Source organism: Myotis brandtii, unplaced genomic scaffold (assembly GCF_000412655.1).
Source record: "Myotis brandtii unplaced genomic scaffold, ASM41265v1 scaffold274, whole genome shotgun sequence".
NCBI classification, from domain to species: Eukaryota; Metazoa; Chordata; class Mammalia; order Chiroptera; family Vespertilionidae; genus Myotis; species Myotis brandtii.
In genome coordinates, this window is record NW_005360425.1 from 2,132,543 (window position 1) to 2,145,840 (window position 13,298).

Genomic DNA, 13,298 nt, shown 5'->3' on the forward strand with positions numbered 1-13,298 from the left:
CCTATGTTGCACTCTGTGACTCCCTCCAGGTAACCCTGGCCACTATGTCCTAGTGGTCAGTTTTCGACTCTCCACTAAAATGGAGCTCTCTGAGAATGGACTACTAAGCCAAGGCATTCTTGAGTCCCTGCTGCCAGTAGGGTTCTGGTTGAATGAATGAAGGAAAAAATCAACCAACCAACAATTCTGAGAGGTATAGACCCCTGCCCCCAACTGCCAGGGCCCTGAAAAGGAAAAGAACAGAGACTCAGGCACACAGAAGAGTTTCTTAAAATAAAACCAAGTCAAACAGAACCATAGACCAGTTTAAGAGACGGAAATGATAGGAAATAAGCACAGAAGGCACTGTAGTGGACAGGCTGGGGGAAGCCGTTCCTGACCTTTGCGGTGGGAGGCCCAGCCCATGGGTACTGGGCACATGGGGAGGGGTGCTGGGGGCCTCAGACAGCGGGAAACCGGGAGCCTTCCTGCCTTTCCTGGGGCAGGGTGGTTTTTTAGTGACGGGCCTTCTGACCCTCGCCTCCTCTCTGATGGCCCCAGCCTTTCAAGAGGCAGACCCAGCGGGGGCATCCCAGGAAGCCCTAGAAGCCCCCCAGCCCTTCTACCCCATGGACCTGGAGCCCCTGCAGGAGGGGGAAGTCAAGCAGTGGCCCAAAGACGCAGTCATCCTCCTGGTTGGGGACTAGAGGCTCTGGGGTCCTTTGTGGGCTGGTCTGGAACCAGAGGTTCTCATAGGACTTGGGGCTCGGGGTGAGGCCCCCCAAGAGGGGCTGAGTGGAGTCGCAGCGGATGTAGTCCGCTGGTCCTGAGCGGGAGGGGCTGCCCATCACTTGCCCGTAAAGGACCTGGTCACTGTTGCCTGACTGGGACTGGGGCTGGATAGTAGATGCCCTTGGGTCCCCCTGGAGCACATAGGCCTGGACCAGGGCGGGAAGGCCACAGGTTCCTGAGCTCTCATGGGACTCCCAGGGCCCAGGCTTCTTCTCTTCCTCCTCCAGCACCGTGATCTTGGTGATGGGTGGCATGCTGGTGTCCCAAAGGCTGGGCAGCTGGAAGATCTCCTGGACACAGGGACATGGGGTGAGGGCACGATTCATTTCAGATGTCTGCCCCAGCCGCTGTCCCTGCCTGAGCTGGGTCAGTGTGGGGACCTTTCTGCGGCTGTCTGTTGAAACTCAAAGATTTGCACCTGCGAAGCTCCTCATATGTTCGTGTTATGTGCTATGTGCTGTTCAGACTCATCTTGGTGAATCTCTCCAACAGTTCTGTGTGGGAATGATTAGTCTCATTTCACAGGGGGATGTCTGAGGTTTTGAAATGGGTAGAGCTGGGATAAACTGGGTAAACTCAGGTCTGCTTTACTCCAAAGGGAGTGCATCTTGCTAGGAAGTGAAGGGAAGGCCTGAGTACTCATCCTCAGAGGGGCAGCTCTTCACTTTGAACCTGGGCCCACACCCCCAGTCCCGTTTCCCTCCTCCTCCAGGCTTCTCACCTCCGCAGGGATGCTAGGCACCCAGGAGCCCAGGCTGCTGTGGGCTGGGTCTGGGACACTTGGCCAAAGGGAATTCTTCCTGCTGGAGAAGGGGGCAGGTAAAGGTAGGGCCAGGCATGCCCTCCCATCTTTCCAGCCTGTCTCCCACCCATCCCCCCGCAGCTGAAGGCATGGCTGCTTAGTGCAGAGAGAAGGTGGAGGGCCTGACTCCCAGACACGGGCCCTGAGGCCTGAGAAGGCTGGGGTGGGCCTGCAGTTCCTTGTGGGGAGGGGTATCTGGGTGTCAGATCTCTGGATTCACCTGGGTCTGCAGCAGAACCGGGTAGCTGCACAGAGGCAGATAATCGAGAGCAGGAGGCCGAATAGGCCCAGGAAGATGTGCAGCTCGAACTCCCCTGGGGTGAGGGAAAAGCCAGGAGAGATTAGAGTGCGTGCGAGTAAGGCTGGTCCTCCTCTCTCTGACTAGGATCCAAGGGCAGGGCTAGGTCTCTTCCCTCAGACCTGGAGGAGATCCAGGCCAGCCTTGTCTACTCTAAAAATGGAGATCTTTTGTCTGAGGCACCTCCCAACAGCCTTGTCTGGCCAGCCCCTTCCTCCTCTTACCTGGGGCTAAGGTCATCAGGGTGAGGCTTGTACTGTTGGTGGCCCCCACCTGGCTGGCAGCCATGAGGTGGACGTGGTACAAGCTGGCAGGCTCCAGGCCGGGGAGGACAAACTCATGGGAGGAAGCATTCAGGATGGTGGCTGGGAATAGAGGAGAATGGTCGGCTGGGCCCCGAAGCCGAGGCTCCCTCCAAGGCTGCTCCCTCCCGGGCATCCTGGGGCTGAGGATAGACTCACAGAAGGACTGGCCCTGAGCATTGGTCCAGAAGATGGTGTAGTGGGTAAGAGGGCTCCTCCCCAGCTCGAGGGTTGGGGGCACCCACTCCAGCTGGGCCCAGGTCTTGCCAATGTGCTTCAGATGCAGCTCTGGGGTGTAGGAGGGGGCTGCCGGAAGAGAGAGGTGCAGGTTGACAGGGGCAGGGTGGAGAGCCCGGCTGGACTTCTCGTGGCTCCTCAGACCCAAGAACTGGGACACACTGAGAGGTGGGTGACATCAGAGAGTCCGAGGGGATGCCCATCCCAGCTTCAGTGTCTCAGGAACTTGGACCGAATCCCATCTACTTCTAATAAGTGGCCCAGTCAGGATCTGCACCTGGTTCTCTCTGACTCCAAAGCCTCACTCCCTGATTCCTCCCAGGCCTGAATTTGGCCTATTCACTATTCGATTTCTGCCCCTCACTCTCTGAATCTATGCCAGGCCCTCTCTCTATTTCTATCACACGTGACACCTTATTTCTGTCAGGACAATGGGCTGAGTTTTGCCAGACTTGCTCCCTGCATTCCGCCAAACCCACTGCCTAATTTCTATCACCCCACCACCTGACTTCTTTGTAGCCACAGGGGTCCAGTGTAAGCCAGGGGTGATCTTAGGACTGGGGGGGACCCCTCCTTGGGCCAGAGGTTGGGGAAGAAGGAAATGCTTCCTCCTAGTGCTGGTGGGTGGGGCCTAGGCAGGCCTTGAGATCGAGGAGATTCTGAGGAGGGGCCTGGTGGCTGACGAACCCGTCTCTTGGGAGTAGGCGTAGATGCGCTGGGAGGGTCCCACGGTGTCTTGGTACAGGGCGGTCACAGTGATCTCGTAGAGCTGGAAGGGCCTGATGTTCTCTGTGGAGAGAAAATGGGGAGGCACCCTGGTTAGGGGCAACCTCTGCCGATGATCAGGAGCTCACCTCAGACCTCTAGTCGGGGCTAACCTTGTCCTAGCCCAGGGGTGGGCAAACTTTTTGACTCGAGGGCCACAATGGGTTCTTAAACTGGACCGGAGGGCCGGAACAAAAGCATGGATGGAGTGTTTGTGTGAACTAATATAAATTCAAAGTAAACATCATTACATAAAAGGGTACGGTCTTTTTTTTTTTTTTAGTTTTATTCATTTCAAACGGGCCGGATCCGGCCTGCAGGCCGTAGTTTGCCCACGGCTGTCCTAGCCTCTTCCTCAGATCATTTGGTCGGGGTAAGGGGAAACAAGTGGAAGAGAGAGAGAGCTAGAAAGATGGCAGAGTCAGAGCTGTAGCAAGAGAGGATCCAGTTAGACTGTAAGAGGAACTTCCTGATTCTGCGGATATGAGGTGAGACCAGCCCTGCCCACCTGCCAGCCCCCCAGGCCTGCCTCACCTTGTAGCAGGGTCCCTGCAATGCTTCCATTATGCTCCATTTTCCAAGTCATATGGCTGCCGCTGGGGCTGGGGGGACCCGGGCCCCATTCAATCACATAGCCCCGAGGCCGAGGGCTGGGGGGTTCCCAGCCCACCCAGAGGCTGTGAGGGTCTCGGGCCATGGTATGGAGTCTGCCCAGCGGTGGGCCTGGAGACAGAGTAGGAGAAGATGGGGTGAAGGTGAAAAGAATGCAGGCCCTAGAGCCAGAAGCCTGGGTCCACATCCTGGCTTTGCTCCTTACAAGTCAGTATCTGAGCCTCAGTTTCCTCATCTGTGAGATGGAAATGATGATAAAAGTTCTTCCCTTATAGAGTCTACAAAAGCTAACACTGTGGAGTTCTTGGTATGTGCCAGGTAGAGTCCTGGGTGTCTGCTAACAGTCCCATGACAGGGACACTACTACTGTCCCCGTTTTATCAATGAGAAAACAGACACAGACAGGTTAAGTAACACCTGAGGTATGCAGCCAGACAGTGGGAATATTAGCTATTGTTATTGTTAGTCACACCTTGTGAGGACCCATGTTCAGAGGAACCTGGGGGTGGTGGTGGCTGGTCCCTGGAGAATGACCAATCAATTCAGGGACCATGTTCCAGTTGGAAAAACGTAGGGCTTTCTCTACCATCTTCCTTGGCAGAATGGACTGTGTGTGTGTGTGTGTGTGTGTGTGTGTGTGTGTGTGTAGGCACCACCATAGCTTAACCTGGTTCTGGCTCATGATAATAATAGCTAACACATACTGAACAGTTACTATGTGCCAGGCACATGTCTTAACTTGTAATCTCCACAACAACCCTTTGAGGTAGGTGCTGTATCACCCCCAGTTGCTAGATGAGTAAACAGAGGCCAGGGAGGTTAAGTAACTTGCCCAGGCCACATGTTAGCAAGTGACAGGACTAGGTTTGAACCCAGGCAGTCGAGCCTTCAAATGTACATGCTTAACCACCATGCTCTACTAGCTGCCAGCCCCCTTACCTGTGCTCTCCAAGAAGACCACGGGGGTGGGGTGGGAGGTCCCGGCGGTGTTGTAGGCCACAAGGACCACCTCCCGGACTTCCGAAGGCAAGTGGAAGGTGCAGTTTAGCTCGGTGGTGTTGCAGAGGGGTGGGGCTGCTCCAGCCTGGCCCGAGGGTCTCCAGGAGACCAGGTACCCTTGGATCTGCCCGCTGTCTTCCTCCACGGGCATTGGCTGTGGTGGGCAGAGGAGGAAAAAGATAGGGGGATGCACATCTCATCTGAGTGGGGGAGAGCTTCTTGATGGGGTGGATGGACCGCAGGAGCTGAGCCCCCCCAGGAAGGCCAGCCTTCCTCCCTTCCTCCCTGCTTCCCTCTGTTGCCCTGTGCCAAGTCCTAGGAGGGAGAGAAGGAAGGAGCAAGTTGGTGTGTGCAGCAGGCACTTAACTATCCACTGAGCCAACCCTTTGCCATCGGTGAGTCCTGCCTTAGTATGTGCCAGATAGATCCTTCGGTGTCTGCTAACAGAGACTTCTTCAGAAGTCTCCAAGGCACATGTAAAGTGCATGCAAATCACACACAAATGCATCCAAGCCACTCAGAGCTGGTGGAGTCCTGAGCCCCAGCTCACAGGGGTCTGTGTGGGTTGAAGGAAGCTTCAGGGGTGGTCACCTTCCAGAATAGCTGCATGTCCAGTGTCCTGCGGTCCAGCTGCCTCTGCCGCCACCACGTGTCCAGTCTGACATTGGGGGCTGTGGATGGAGTGAGAGGAGGGGGTGCTGGTCAGGGAGGGCTTTCGAGGTGGGACTGGGTACTGATGGCCGATCCCAGCCCCTCACCACCCGCTTACCCTGTTGCGTGCTGGTCAGCTCCAGGCTGGGGCTCCAGTCGCTCCAGTGGCCAGGCAGGGGCCAGCGGGTGCAGCGCATCTGCAGGGTGTAGGCTGTGGATGGGAGGAGCCCGCAGAGCTCATGCTGAAGGGTCTTGGAGGGCAGGGGGCCCACCTGGGGGAGGAGGGCGTGGCTCTGAGCCTGGATTCCTGTGCCCTTCAGGGCCAGCTCAACGTACCCTCCCCTCAGCCACCCCCACCCCAGGCTCTTGAGGTTGCCCTCCACCTCACCAGGGTCCAGCTGGCTCCTCCACGCTGTGGCTGGTGGCGCAGCTCACACTTCTGGTCTATGTACTGGGTTGGCTTCCACGACTCCCAGTGCAACTGTAGGCAGCCTGGCTGGGGTGGGGCCACCTCAGGGCTGGGGTCCAGGGCCCACAGGGTGGGGGGCTCCAGTTTTACTGCAGGGAGAGGGGTTGTCAGACCCTTTCCCTCCCCCATCTGTTAGGCCCTGCCTTAGCTCCCTCTTCTCCCTGTCTGTGGTTCCATTTTTCTCCCTGGGTCTCCATCCGTGGGGTCTTGTGTCTTTCTTTCTTGCTCTTTCTCTTCATCTCTGTGTTATCGTGTTTCTGCGGGTCTGTCTCTGTGTATGTGTCTGTTTCTCTCTGGGTCTGTTTCATACTCTCACCCCAGGGTGCACTGTTTGTTCCCTGGAACACTGTCCCTCCACAGACCCAGTGTCTTGCTCCTTCATTTCCTTCAAGGATCTTTTCAGATGTCACCTTCTCAGTGAGGCCTCCCTGACCACCTTACTGAAATAGCAGCTGCTCCCCACCCCCAGCCCTCACACCCTTCCCCGCTTCAATGTCCCCAACGCACTGATCACCAGCTGACAGCCTATTTTTTTTTTCCACTAGAAGGTAACGTTCCAGGGCAGGGTTTTTGCTCTTTTGTTCACTGCTGCATTCCTAGCACCTAGTACAGTGCCTGGCACCCAGTGGGCACGTCAAGAAACCTGCCCAAGGAATGAATGTGTCTCCTTGTGTCTGTGTTTCTTCCACGTCTCTGTGTCTCCATAGCTCTGTTTCCAACTGCATCCCCCTTGGTCTCCGTCTCTCTTTTCTTCCTCCATCCCTAGGTCTTCCAGTGTCTGTCTGTCTGTCTCTGGGTCTGTGTTTCCCTCTCTGTGCCTCCCTGGGTCTACCCTTTGTGGGAGCCTCTTCCCTCCCCCGTACCCAGGGCATCACCCACCAACGTCCATGGGATCCAGACACAGCTGCGGGGAGACGCTGGTCCCCAGCACGTTCTCTGCCTGCACCCAGAGGCCCATACTCTGGTAGAGCCGCAGGTGTTTGCGTGGGATGGAGCAGCGGCTCTGCCCGTCCTCAGGCACGCAGTCGGGGATGGCTTCCTCCTGGTCCTGGCAGTTGCCCCGGCTCCTGCCAATAGGTCAGGCTTGGGTGTCAAGCAGAGGAAGAAAGCAAGGCTCCCTTCTCCCTCCCATCTTTGCCTCTGTCTCCCCCATCTCCACAGTCCTACCTATGCCCCCCCCCCCCCCCCCCCCCCCAGGATGGCGCTGGAATAGAGACCCTACTCACTTGAAGCTCTTTAGGGTGAAGTTGGTAGACAGGTGGGTGTCAGGTCCTGGCTCCCACTGGCAGATGAGGCTCTTGATGGTGAGGTTCATGAGGCAGGACAGGTTGTGGGGTGTGGCGGGAGGGTCTGTGCACAGGGTGGGGAGAGTGAGGGCTTTGGGTAGGACACTCAGAAAGCTCCCACTGGGACCAACCGGCTTGCTTCCTGCTCTGGGTCATTCCCTCTGGGGCCACTTTGTTTATTCTCCATGCAGCCCGGGGGACACCGAGTTGCAGGCACGCACAGGGACAGGCTTCACAGAGCCTCAAACCCCCTCAACTCCACCCCCTTCAACAGTGACAGGTAGTGTCTGGGTTTCACTCTGGTTCTGCCACTCATTAGCTGTGTGATTTTGAAGTCACTTAAGGGCTCTGTTTCCTCATCTGTAAAATGGGGGTAATGGTAATGTACCTGTCCCCTAGGTCCATGGTCGGCAAACTGCGGCTTGCGAGCCATATGCGGCTCTTTGGCCCCTTGAGTGTGGCTCTTCCACAAAATACCACGTGCAGGCGCACACGTACAGTGCGATTGAAACTTGGGGGCCCATGCGCAGAAGTCGGTATTTTTTGGAAGAGCCGGTATTTTGTGAAGGTGAAATGACTTTCTATGTAAAGTGCTCAGAGCACTATTGTTGATTCTTACACAAGAACCTTGGTCTGTCTTTGTTTTTTCTTATGCATCGGCTTGGCACACACTCCATTCTTTGCCGCTTGTGCAGAAGCCTGAGACTGGGGAGTTGGGCTTACTCGGCGGCCATATAGAGTAGCAGTTACTACACTGGTTCTCAGGCCACGCTGCCTGGTATAAATCTTCGCTCCATCCTTATTAGTTTGGGACCTTCATTCAGCACGTTACTTACTCTCTCTGAACCTCAGTTTTCTCATCTGTAAAATGGGGCCAAACAGCACTATCCACTGGTAGGGAAGATGACCTAATATCGAGCCCATAAAGTGCTATTGAGCAAGAGCTCCAGGAAGAGGAGTTCTTATTAGTATCTCAGGGGGGCATTGGAGGCAGAGCAGGAGACTTACAGCCTGCCTGCAGCTCAACCTGGTCCAGGATCTGCAGGCTGTTGCCCCAGCGCAGACAGCAGGAGAGAAGGGCCCGAGAGTCGTTGAGGTGGGGCAAGGTGATGGTGGATTCCTGGGTCCCATCTGGCAAGCGCTGCTGCCTCCCCCCGGGCTGAAGCTCTGTCCCCAGTTTCCACACAATCTGTGACTCTGGATCCAGGTGGCTGCAGGTCCTGTTGATGATGCAGGAGGCCGTGATGGCATCTCCCAGGTGGACGATGGGGGCTGAGACGCTGATGCGCCCGCACTCCTCCAGGCCTGGGATGGGGGAGGAGAATGGGTCACGAGTGACTCCTCTGCCTGCAGAGCCAGGCTATATGCTCAGCCTTCGTACTCTTAGACTCAGGGCCTCCCCCCTCCCAAGATGTGGGAGCTGGAGTGGGGTGCCGCGTTTGGGACTGTGAGAGGCTCTTGGGGAGGAGACAGAGACAGTGATATGTGCATAAAAGTTTATCAACCGGCTGTGCAGAGAAAAACCCATCCTGATCTGTAATACGGGCTGCTTTCCCTGGTGGAATATTCCCTCCGTGGCTGACTGCAAGCTACCAGTGTGACATCCCTGAAATCCCTGAAGGGGAACTTGGGGAGAGCTGTGCACAGTTAGCTCCCGCAGGCCTGCTGCGGCTCACCACCCGCCCCCAGGGTGGCGAAAGAAAGCAGTGATTAGAATGATAAGAGCCCCGCAGCCACAGCCGTCTTTTCAGAATGCAGATCTGATGGTTTCCGCACCTCGATCTCAGCACTGCAGTGACACGTTTTTGCTCCGAAAGGCAGTGTGGTTGACAGGTAGAAGCAAGGCTGTTGCAACTAGACTGCCTGGGTTTAGGGCCTGATCCTACTGCTTATTCATTATGTGACCCTGGTATGGAAGCATTAGGTGTGATCACATGTGTAAGGCACGTAGAACAGTGAGTGTTTGCTGCCAGGATAAAGACCCAGAGCCACTTGCAGCCCGTGTGGCCTGGCTCCTGCCTAATCCTCCCACTTCCAGCTCAGACCTCCCTCTCTCAGCTCCATCATCCTGGCTTCTTGCAATTCCTTGAAAATGCCAGGCTCTCTCCAATCTCGGGATCTTTGCACCTGCTGTTGCTTTTTGAGGGGCTCCTTTCCTCCCACCTCTCTTTTGCCTGGTTAACATTTAGGTATCTTGGACGTAACCAGACCAGGCCAAGCCCCCTGAACTTTCCCAAAGCTCTTATTATCCTTCATACTTATAGCCAGGTGATTATTTGCTTGTCTGTCTCCCCAGCTAGACCAGAGGTTCCGTGAGGCCAGAGACCTTGCTGTTTTGCTCACTGCTGTATTCCCAGCACCTAGCAGAGTAGCCCACGGGGAACATGTATTGAATAAAGTGTTGTACTTTTCCCGCCATACCCTCTCTCCTCTCTCAGGTGTCCTTCGGCCCATTTTCCTGATGGGGATGTTGAGGCCCTAAGAGCAGGAACAATTGTCCAGGGTCACAGAGCAAATCTGTGGGACTCCTAGCACTTTACAGACTCAGAATTTCAGACTGGAAGGAGCCTTGCAAAACTGTTTACTTCAAGGCAACACCTGATGCTACGTCTTCTACAGCAGGGCCAGGGTCCCCTGTTTGGGTATGGCCTGCCAGCTAAGAAGGGTTTTTACATTTTTAAAGGGTTAAAAACAAACAAAACCAAAACCAAATAAGAACATGTAACAGACACTGCCAGTGGCCTGCAAAGCCTGAATGTTACTGTGGGATGAAGTTTGCCAAGCCCTGCTGTGCCGCATCCCTGTCAATCCTGGCCTCAACTTGGATGCCCCCAGAGATGGGAGGGTCTTCACCTCTCAAGGCAGAGTTTCCGTAGTAGGAGGGCTCTGCCTGGGCTTCCTTATTTCAGGAGGAAACCTACCTGATCCCTTTGTTGCCCGTGAAGACTGCACAGAAGCCAGAGGTTCCTCTGACAGCCTGGCAGAGATTAGCAGAAAGATCTGCCACCCCGACCCCCAGCCTTTTCCAGGCTGACCAGCTCAGGTCCCCTCACCGTTCCTCCTGGGTGGCGGCTTGCAGAAGTCCGTGATGGGAGCCCAGCTACCCCACCCCTGTGGCCCAGTCTCATTCTCTGGGGATTCTCTAGGATCCCCAGGGGCCGCGTGGCAGCGCAGGAACATGCTTCTCTCCTCCAACCCTGAAATCTTTCCCTGTAGCTCCCCTCTCACCACAGCACCCACCCCGGCCGCACTCACTTCTGGGGAGCAGTAGGATGATCAGAGCAGCTCTGGCCAGGCTCCAGGTTCCCAGCCCCACCACCATCGTGCCAACTTGCTGTTCACCTGGAAGCAGAGGGGCACAGTTAAGGCCTTGGACTTCGGAGTCAGAGCAGAGCTTAACGCTTTTCTGCCGCAGTGTGGCTTTGGCCAGGTTACTTGACCTCTGTGTGCCTCAGTTTCTCTGTCTGTAAAATGGAGGTAACAGCCTACACTACTCCACAGGGCACATGGGAAATGACTGTAAGTGACAGGCACTGTTATTATTGTCCTGCCTTCCAGAGTGAGCAGGGAAGGGAGCAGAAAGGAACAGCATTCCCCCTGCCCTTCTTTCTTAGCTGGGCTTCCCCCTCCCCCCACAAAGAGGAGCCTGCGATGAGGCTCGCATGCAGGCAGTTTATTTTAGGAAGATCCCAGGAACAGAGCAAGGGAGTAGGGAGAATGAAACAGGTAAGAAAGGAAAGCCAACACAAGGACATGTCACCTCTGTGGACAACCAGGACTCAATCCTGCTGGAACTTTCCAAGGAGCCGTGTACATGCCTCAGAACTGTCCACCCAAGGGACAGTTTACCCTTTGAACGGGAGGGAGGATGGAAACACTTATGCACCGACTCCTGTCCCCATTGGTCAAGGGATGTCCCTTGGGGTATTAACTGCCTGGCACATCCAGGTTGCACATGCATGAGTGTGAGGCAGGTTCTGCTGGGTGAGTCATGACAGAAGTGTCAGAGATGTTCCCCGGGCGACAGTGCCTGGGTGGAGGGAGCATTAGTTCCCCTCTCAGGAAGGATGCCGGGGTGGGCTTCCAGCCTAACCCTCCACTTGGTCCCGTTGGGGTCTGGGGGCCAGACACCTGACCCTCCAGCACTAACTGACACTTGGTGGCAGGTCAGTGGGAATCGCTGACCAGCCAGCATGTACATTCATAAAAACATAGGTGGTGCCCCAGCAGATCCTCTGTGCTCGGGGGGGCGGGGGGGGGAGAGCTTCTCTCCCTCCCACACAGAGGTGTGACTAACAACTGCCCAGATACCCAAGGCTCTTTCCGCTTGTAGGGGCCTTAAGACCCCCAGGCTCCCCACATAGTCACAGTATCAGGATACCAGGTGGCTAGCCCATAAGTTACTTTATTTTCCCCCCTCTAATCTGGACACAGCCCGCACTAGGACCTGGTAACTGAAGAACAAGCTGGATTTCAGCCTCCGCCTGCCCCTCAGCCCTGTAGCGTTGTGTACAGCTGTTCAGAGCGCCCCACTCGGTGGTTGGCAACCTTCTTCCTAGAGCACATTGGTTTGATTACCCCCTTCCCCCCCACACACTTGTTGGGGGAAGATTTATCCTCTTTGGCCCAGGTTTTGGGACACCGGTGTCCATCTCCATGTGCTACCCAGCCCTGCTGCCCTAGCAGGGGCAGCTTCAGGCCCCACCTGTGCCCGGTGAGGGACCACTTCATCACTGGCTCATGCTCAGAGTGGGCAACCAACCCCCAAACCCCAAGAGGCCAGTCATCCTCCCCGCTGGGCTGCTGGGTACTGGGACCCTGGCATCGGTCCCTGGTCCCCCACGGCAGCCCGGGTGCCTCCCAGCCCCCGTGAGTGAGAACTGGGGTCTGTGGGAACATGGGCTCCTCTCTTGGGGTCAGTGTGCAGAGAGCTTGGGAGCCCAGCTGTGAGTAGACCAGCTGGTCTGAACCACAGCTCGGCCACTTACCAGCCTGGTGACCTTGGACAAGTTACTTTCTGAGCGTCAGTTTCCCCATCTGTGAAGGAGGGATCAGAACAGCATCCTCCTCTCAGGGTTGTGGTGAGGATGAAACAAGATGACCCTGATAAAAACACTTGGCACGGAGCCGGAGCCGCCAGGAGAAAGAACTCAATCACCAAGTTATTTTCACCCCCTCACGGAACACAGGAGGGCTCAGCGCCTCTCCCGCCTGCAGGCTGCGTGGTCACCGCCGCCTGGGACGGCCACCTTGCTTTGTCTGTGTCATGCTGCATGGCTTCAAGGCCTCCTTTCTGGATCCCCTACTTCCAGCTCCCTGGCCCCCCAAGTCTCCCTTTCGCTCCAGCCATCTCCGCTGGGCACTTTTGGCTCTTTCTGGGTCCCAGCACACCCGCTGCCCCCCCGGAGCCCTGCATCACACCCCCTCTTTCCGCTTCCCTCTCCCCTCCCTCCACTCCACCTTCTCCAGTTCCCGCCCCTCTCCCCTGTTCTTTCTACTCTAGTTCACCTGGAGGTGTTTCTATGGCAGGAGGATGAGAGGGAGGAGGGCGCTGGGAACGAACAGAGGGAGAGGCCTTCCCAGGTGTGGTTCAGAGAGAGATCGAGGCAGAAAGAGTAAGAAAGTAAAGTTACGCAGGGCAGACCCACACGATGGAGATAAAGTCAGGCAGGGGAGCCGCTGAGAGTCAGGGAGAGACGAGCCCAAGAGACAAGGATGTTGACACAGAGAGACTGAGGCACTTGGAGGCTGAGAAGCAGTCTGATACCCACGAGAGTTTAAGATTTAAAGACAGGGAAACGTGAGAGACAGAGAGAGACAGAGAGAGGCTCGGAGCCCGGGGCAAGCCAGAGAGTGCTGGGGGGGGGGGGGGGAAATGGAGAGTGAAATAGACGGAGGTGGAGACAGGGAGAGGTGGAGACACACCTCTGAGAGGCAGAGGCCTGAGAGGACTAACAAGGAGGCCCTTCCCTGAGCCCAGCTGTTTGTGATGCCCACCCCCAAGCGGGGACATCTCTGGGAAAAGAGACTCAGTGTTACAAACCTTAAAGGCAGAAGCTCTGGTCCCAGGCCTCGGGGCCCTGAATACTGGCACTTGGCAGAGCTG

The 13,298-nt window shown here is 56.2% G+C and overlaps 1 protein-coding gene across 5 annotated transcripts in view; it reads right to left on the reverse strand.

Annotated features, from left to right (window-relative positions):
• Window positions 1-247: 247 nt before the first annotated feature.
• CSF3R (colony stimulating factor 3 receptor (granulocyte)) overlaps window positions 248-13,298 on the reverse strand; it is a 13,413-nt gene continuing 362 nt past the window's right edge. Inside the window, exons 2-17 of one of the 5 annotated variants that reach the window (XM_014541552.1) lie at window positions 12,181-12,229; window positions 10,448-10,534; window positions 8,201-8,497; window positions 7,133-7,256; window positions 6,786-6,973; window positions 5,826-5,995; window positions 5,556-5,709; window positions 5,378-5,457; window positions 4,727-4,940; window positions 3,710-3,898; window positions 3,098-3,199; window positions 2,333-2,479; window positions 2,096-2,236; window positions 1,794-1,887; window positions 1,493-1,574; window positions 248-1,061 (exon numbers count right to left, since the gene is read on the reverse strand). In XM_014541552.1, the coding sequence (XP_014397038.1) occupies window positions 582-1,061; window positions 1,493-1,574; window positions 1,794-1,887; window positions 2,096-2,236; window positions 2,333-2,479; window positions 3,098-3,199; window positions 3,710-3,898; window positions 4,727-4,940; window positions 5,378-5,457; window positions 5,556-5,709; window positions 5,826-5,995; window positions 6,786-6,973; window positions 7,133-7,256; window positions 8,201-8,497; window positions 10,448-10,514 (2,529 nt within the window). In that variant the 5' untranslated portion in view covers window positions 10,515-10,534; window positions 12,181-12,229 and the 3' untranslated portion in view covers window positions 248-581. Of the gene's footprint in view, window positions 1,062-1,492; window positions 1,575-1,793; window positions 1,888-2,095; window positions 2,237-2,332; window positions 2,480-3,097; window positions 3,200-3,709; window positions 3,899-4,726; window positions 4,941-5,377; window positions 5,458-5,555; window positions 5,710-5,825; window positions 5,996-6,785; window positions 6,974-7,132; window positions 7,257-8,200; window positions 8,498-10,447; window positions 10,535-11,639; window positions 13,250-13,298 lie in introns of those variants that run through there. The other 4 variants (XM_005868609.2, XM_014541554.1, XM_014541550.1 and 1 more) reach the window with 4 other exon arrangements.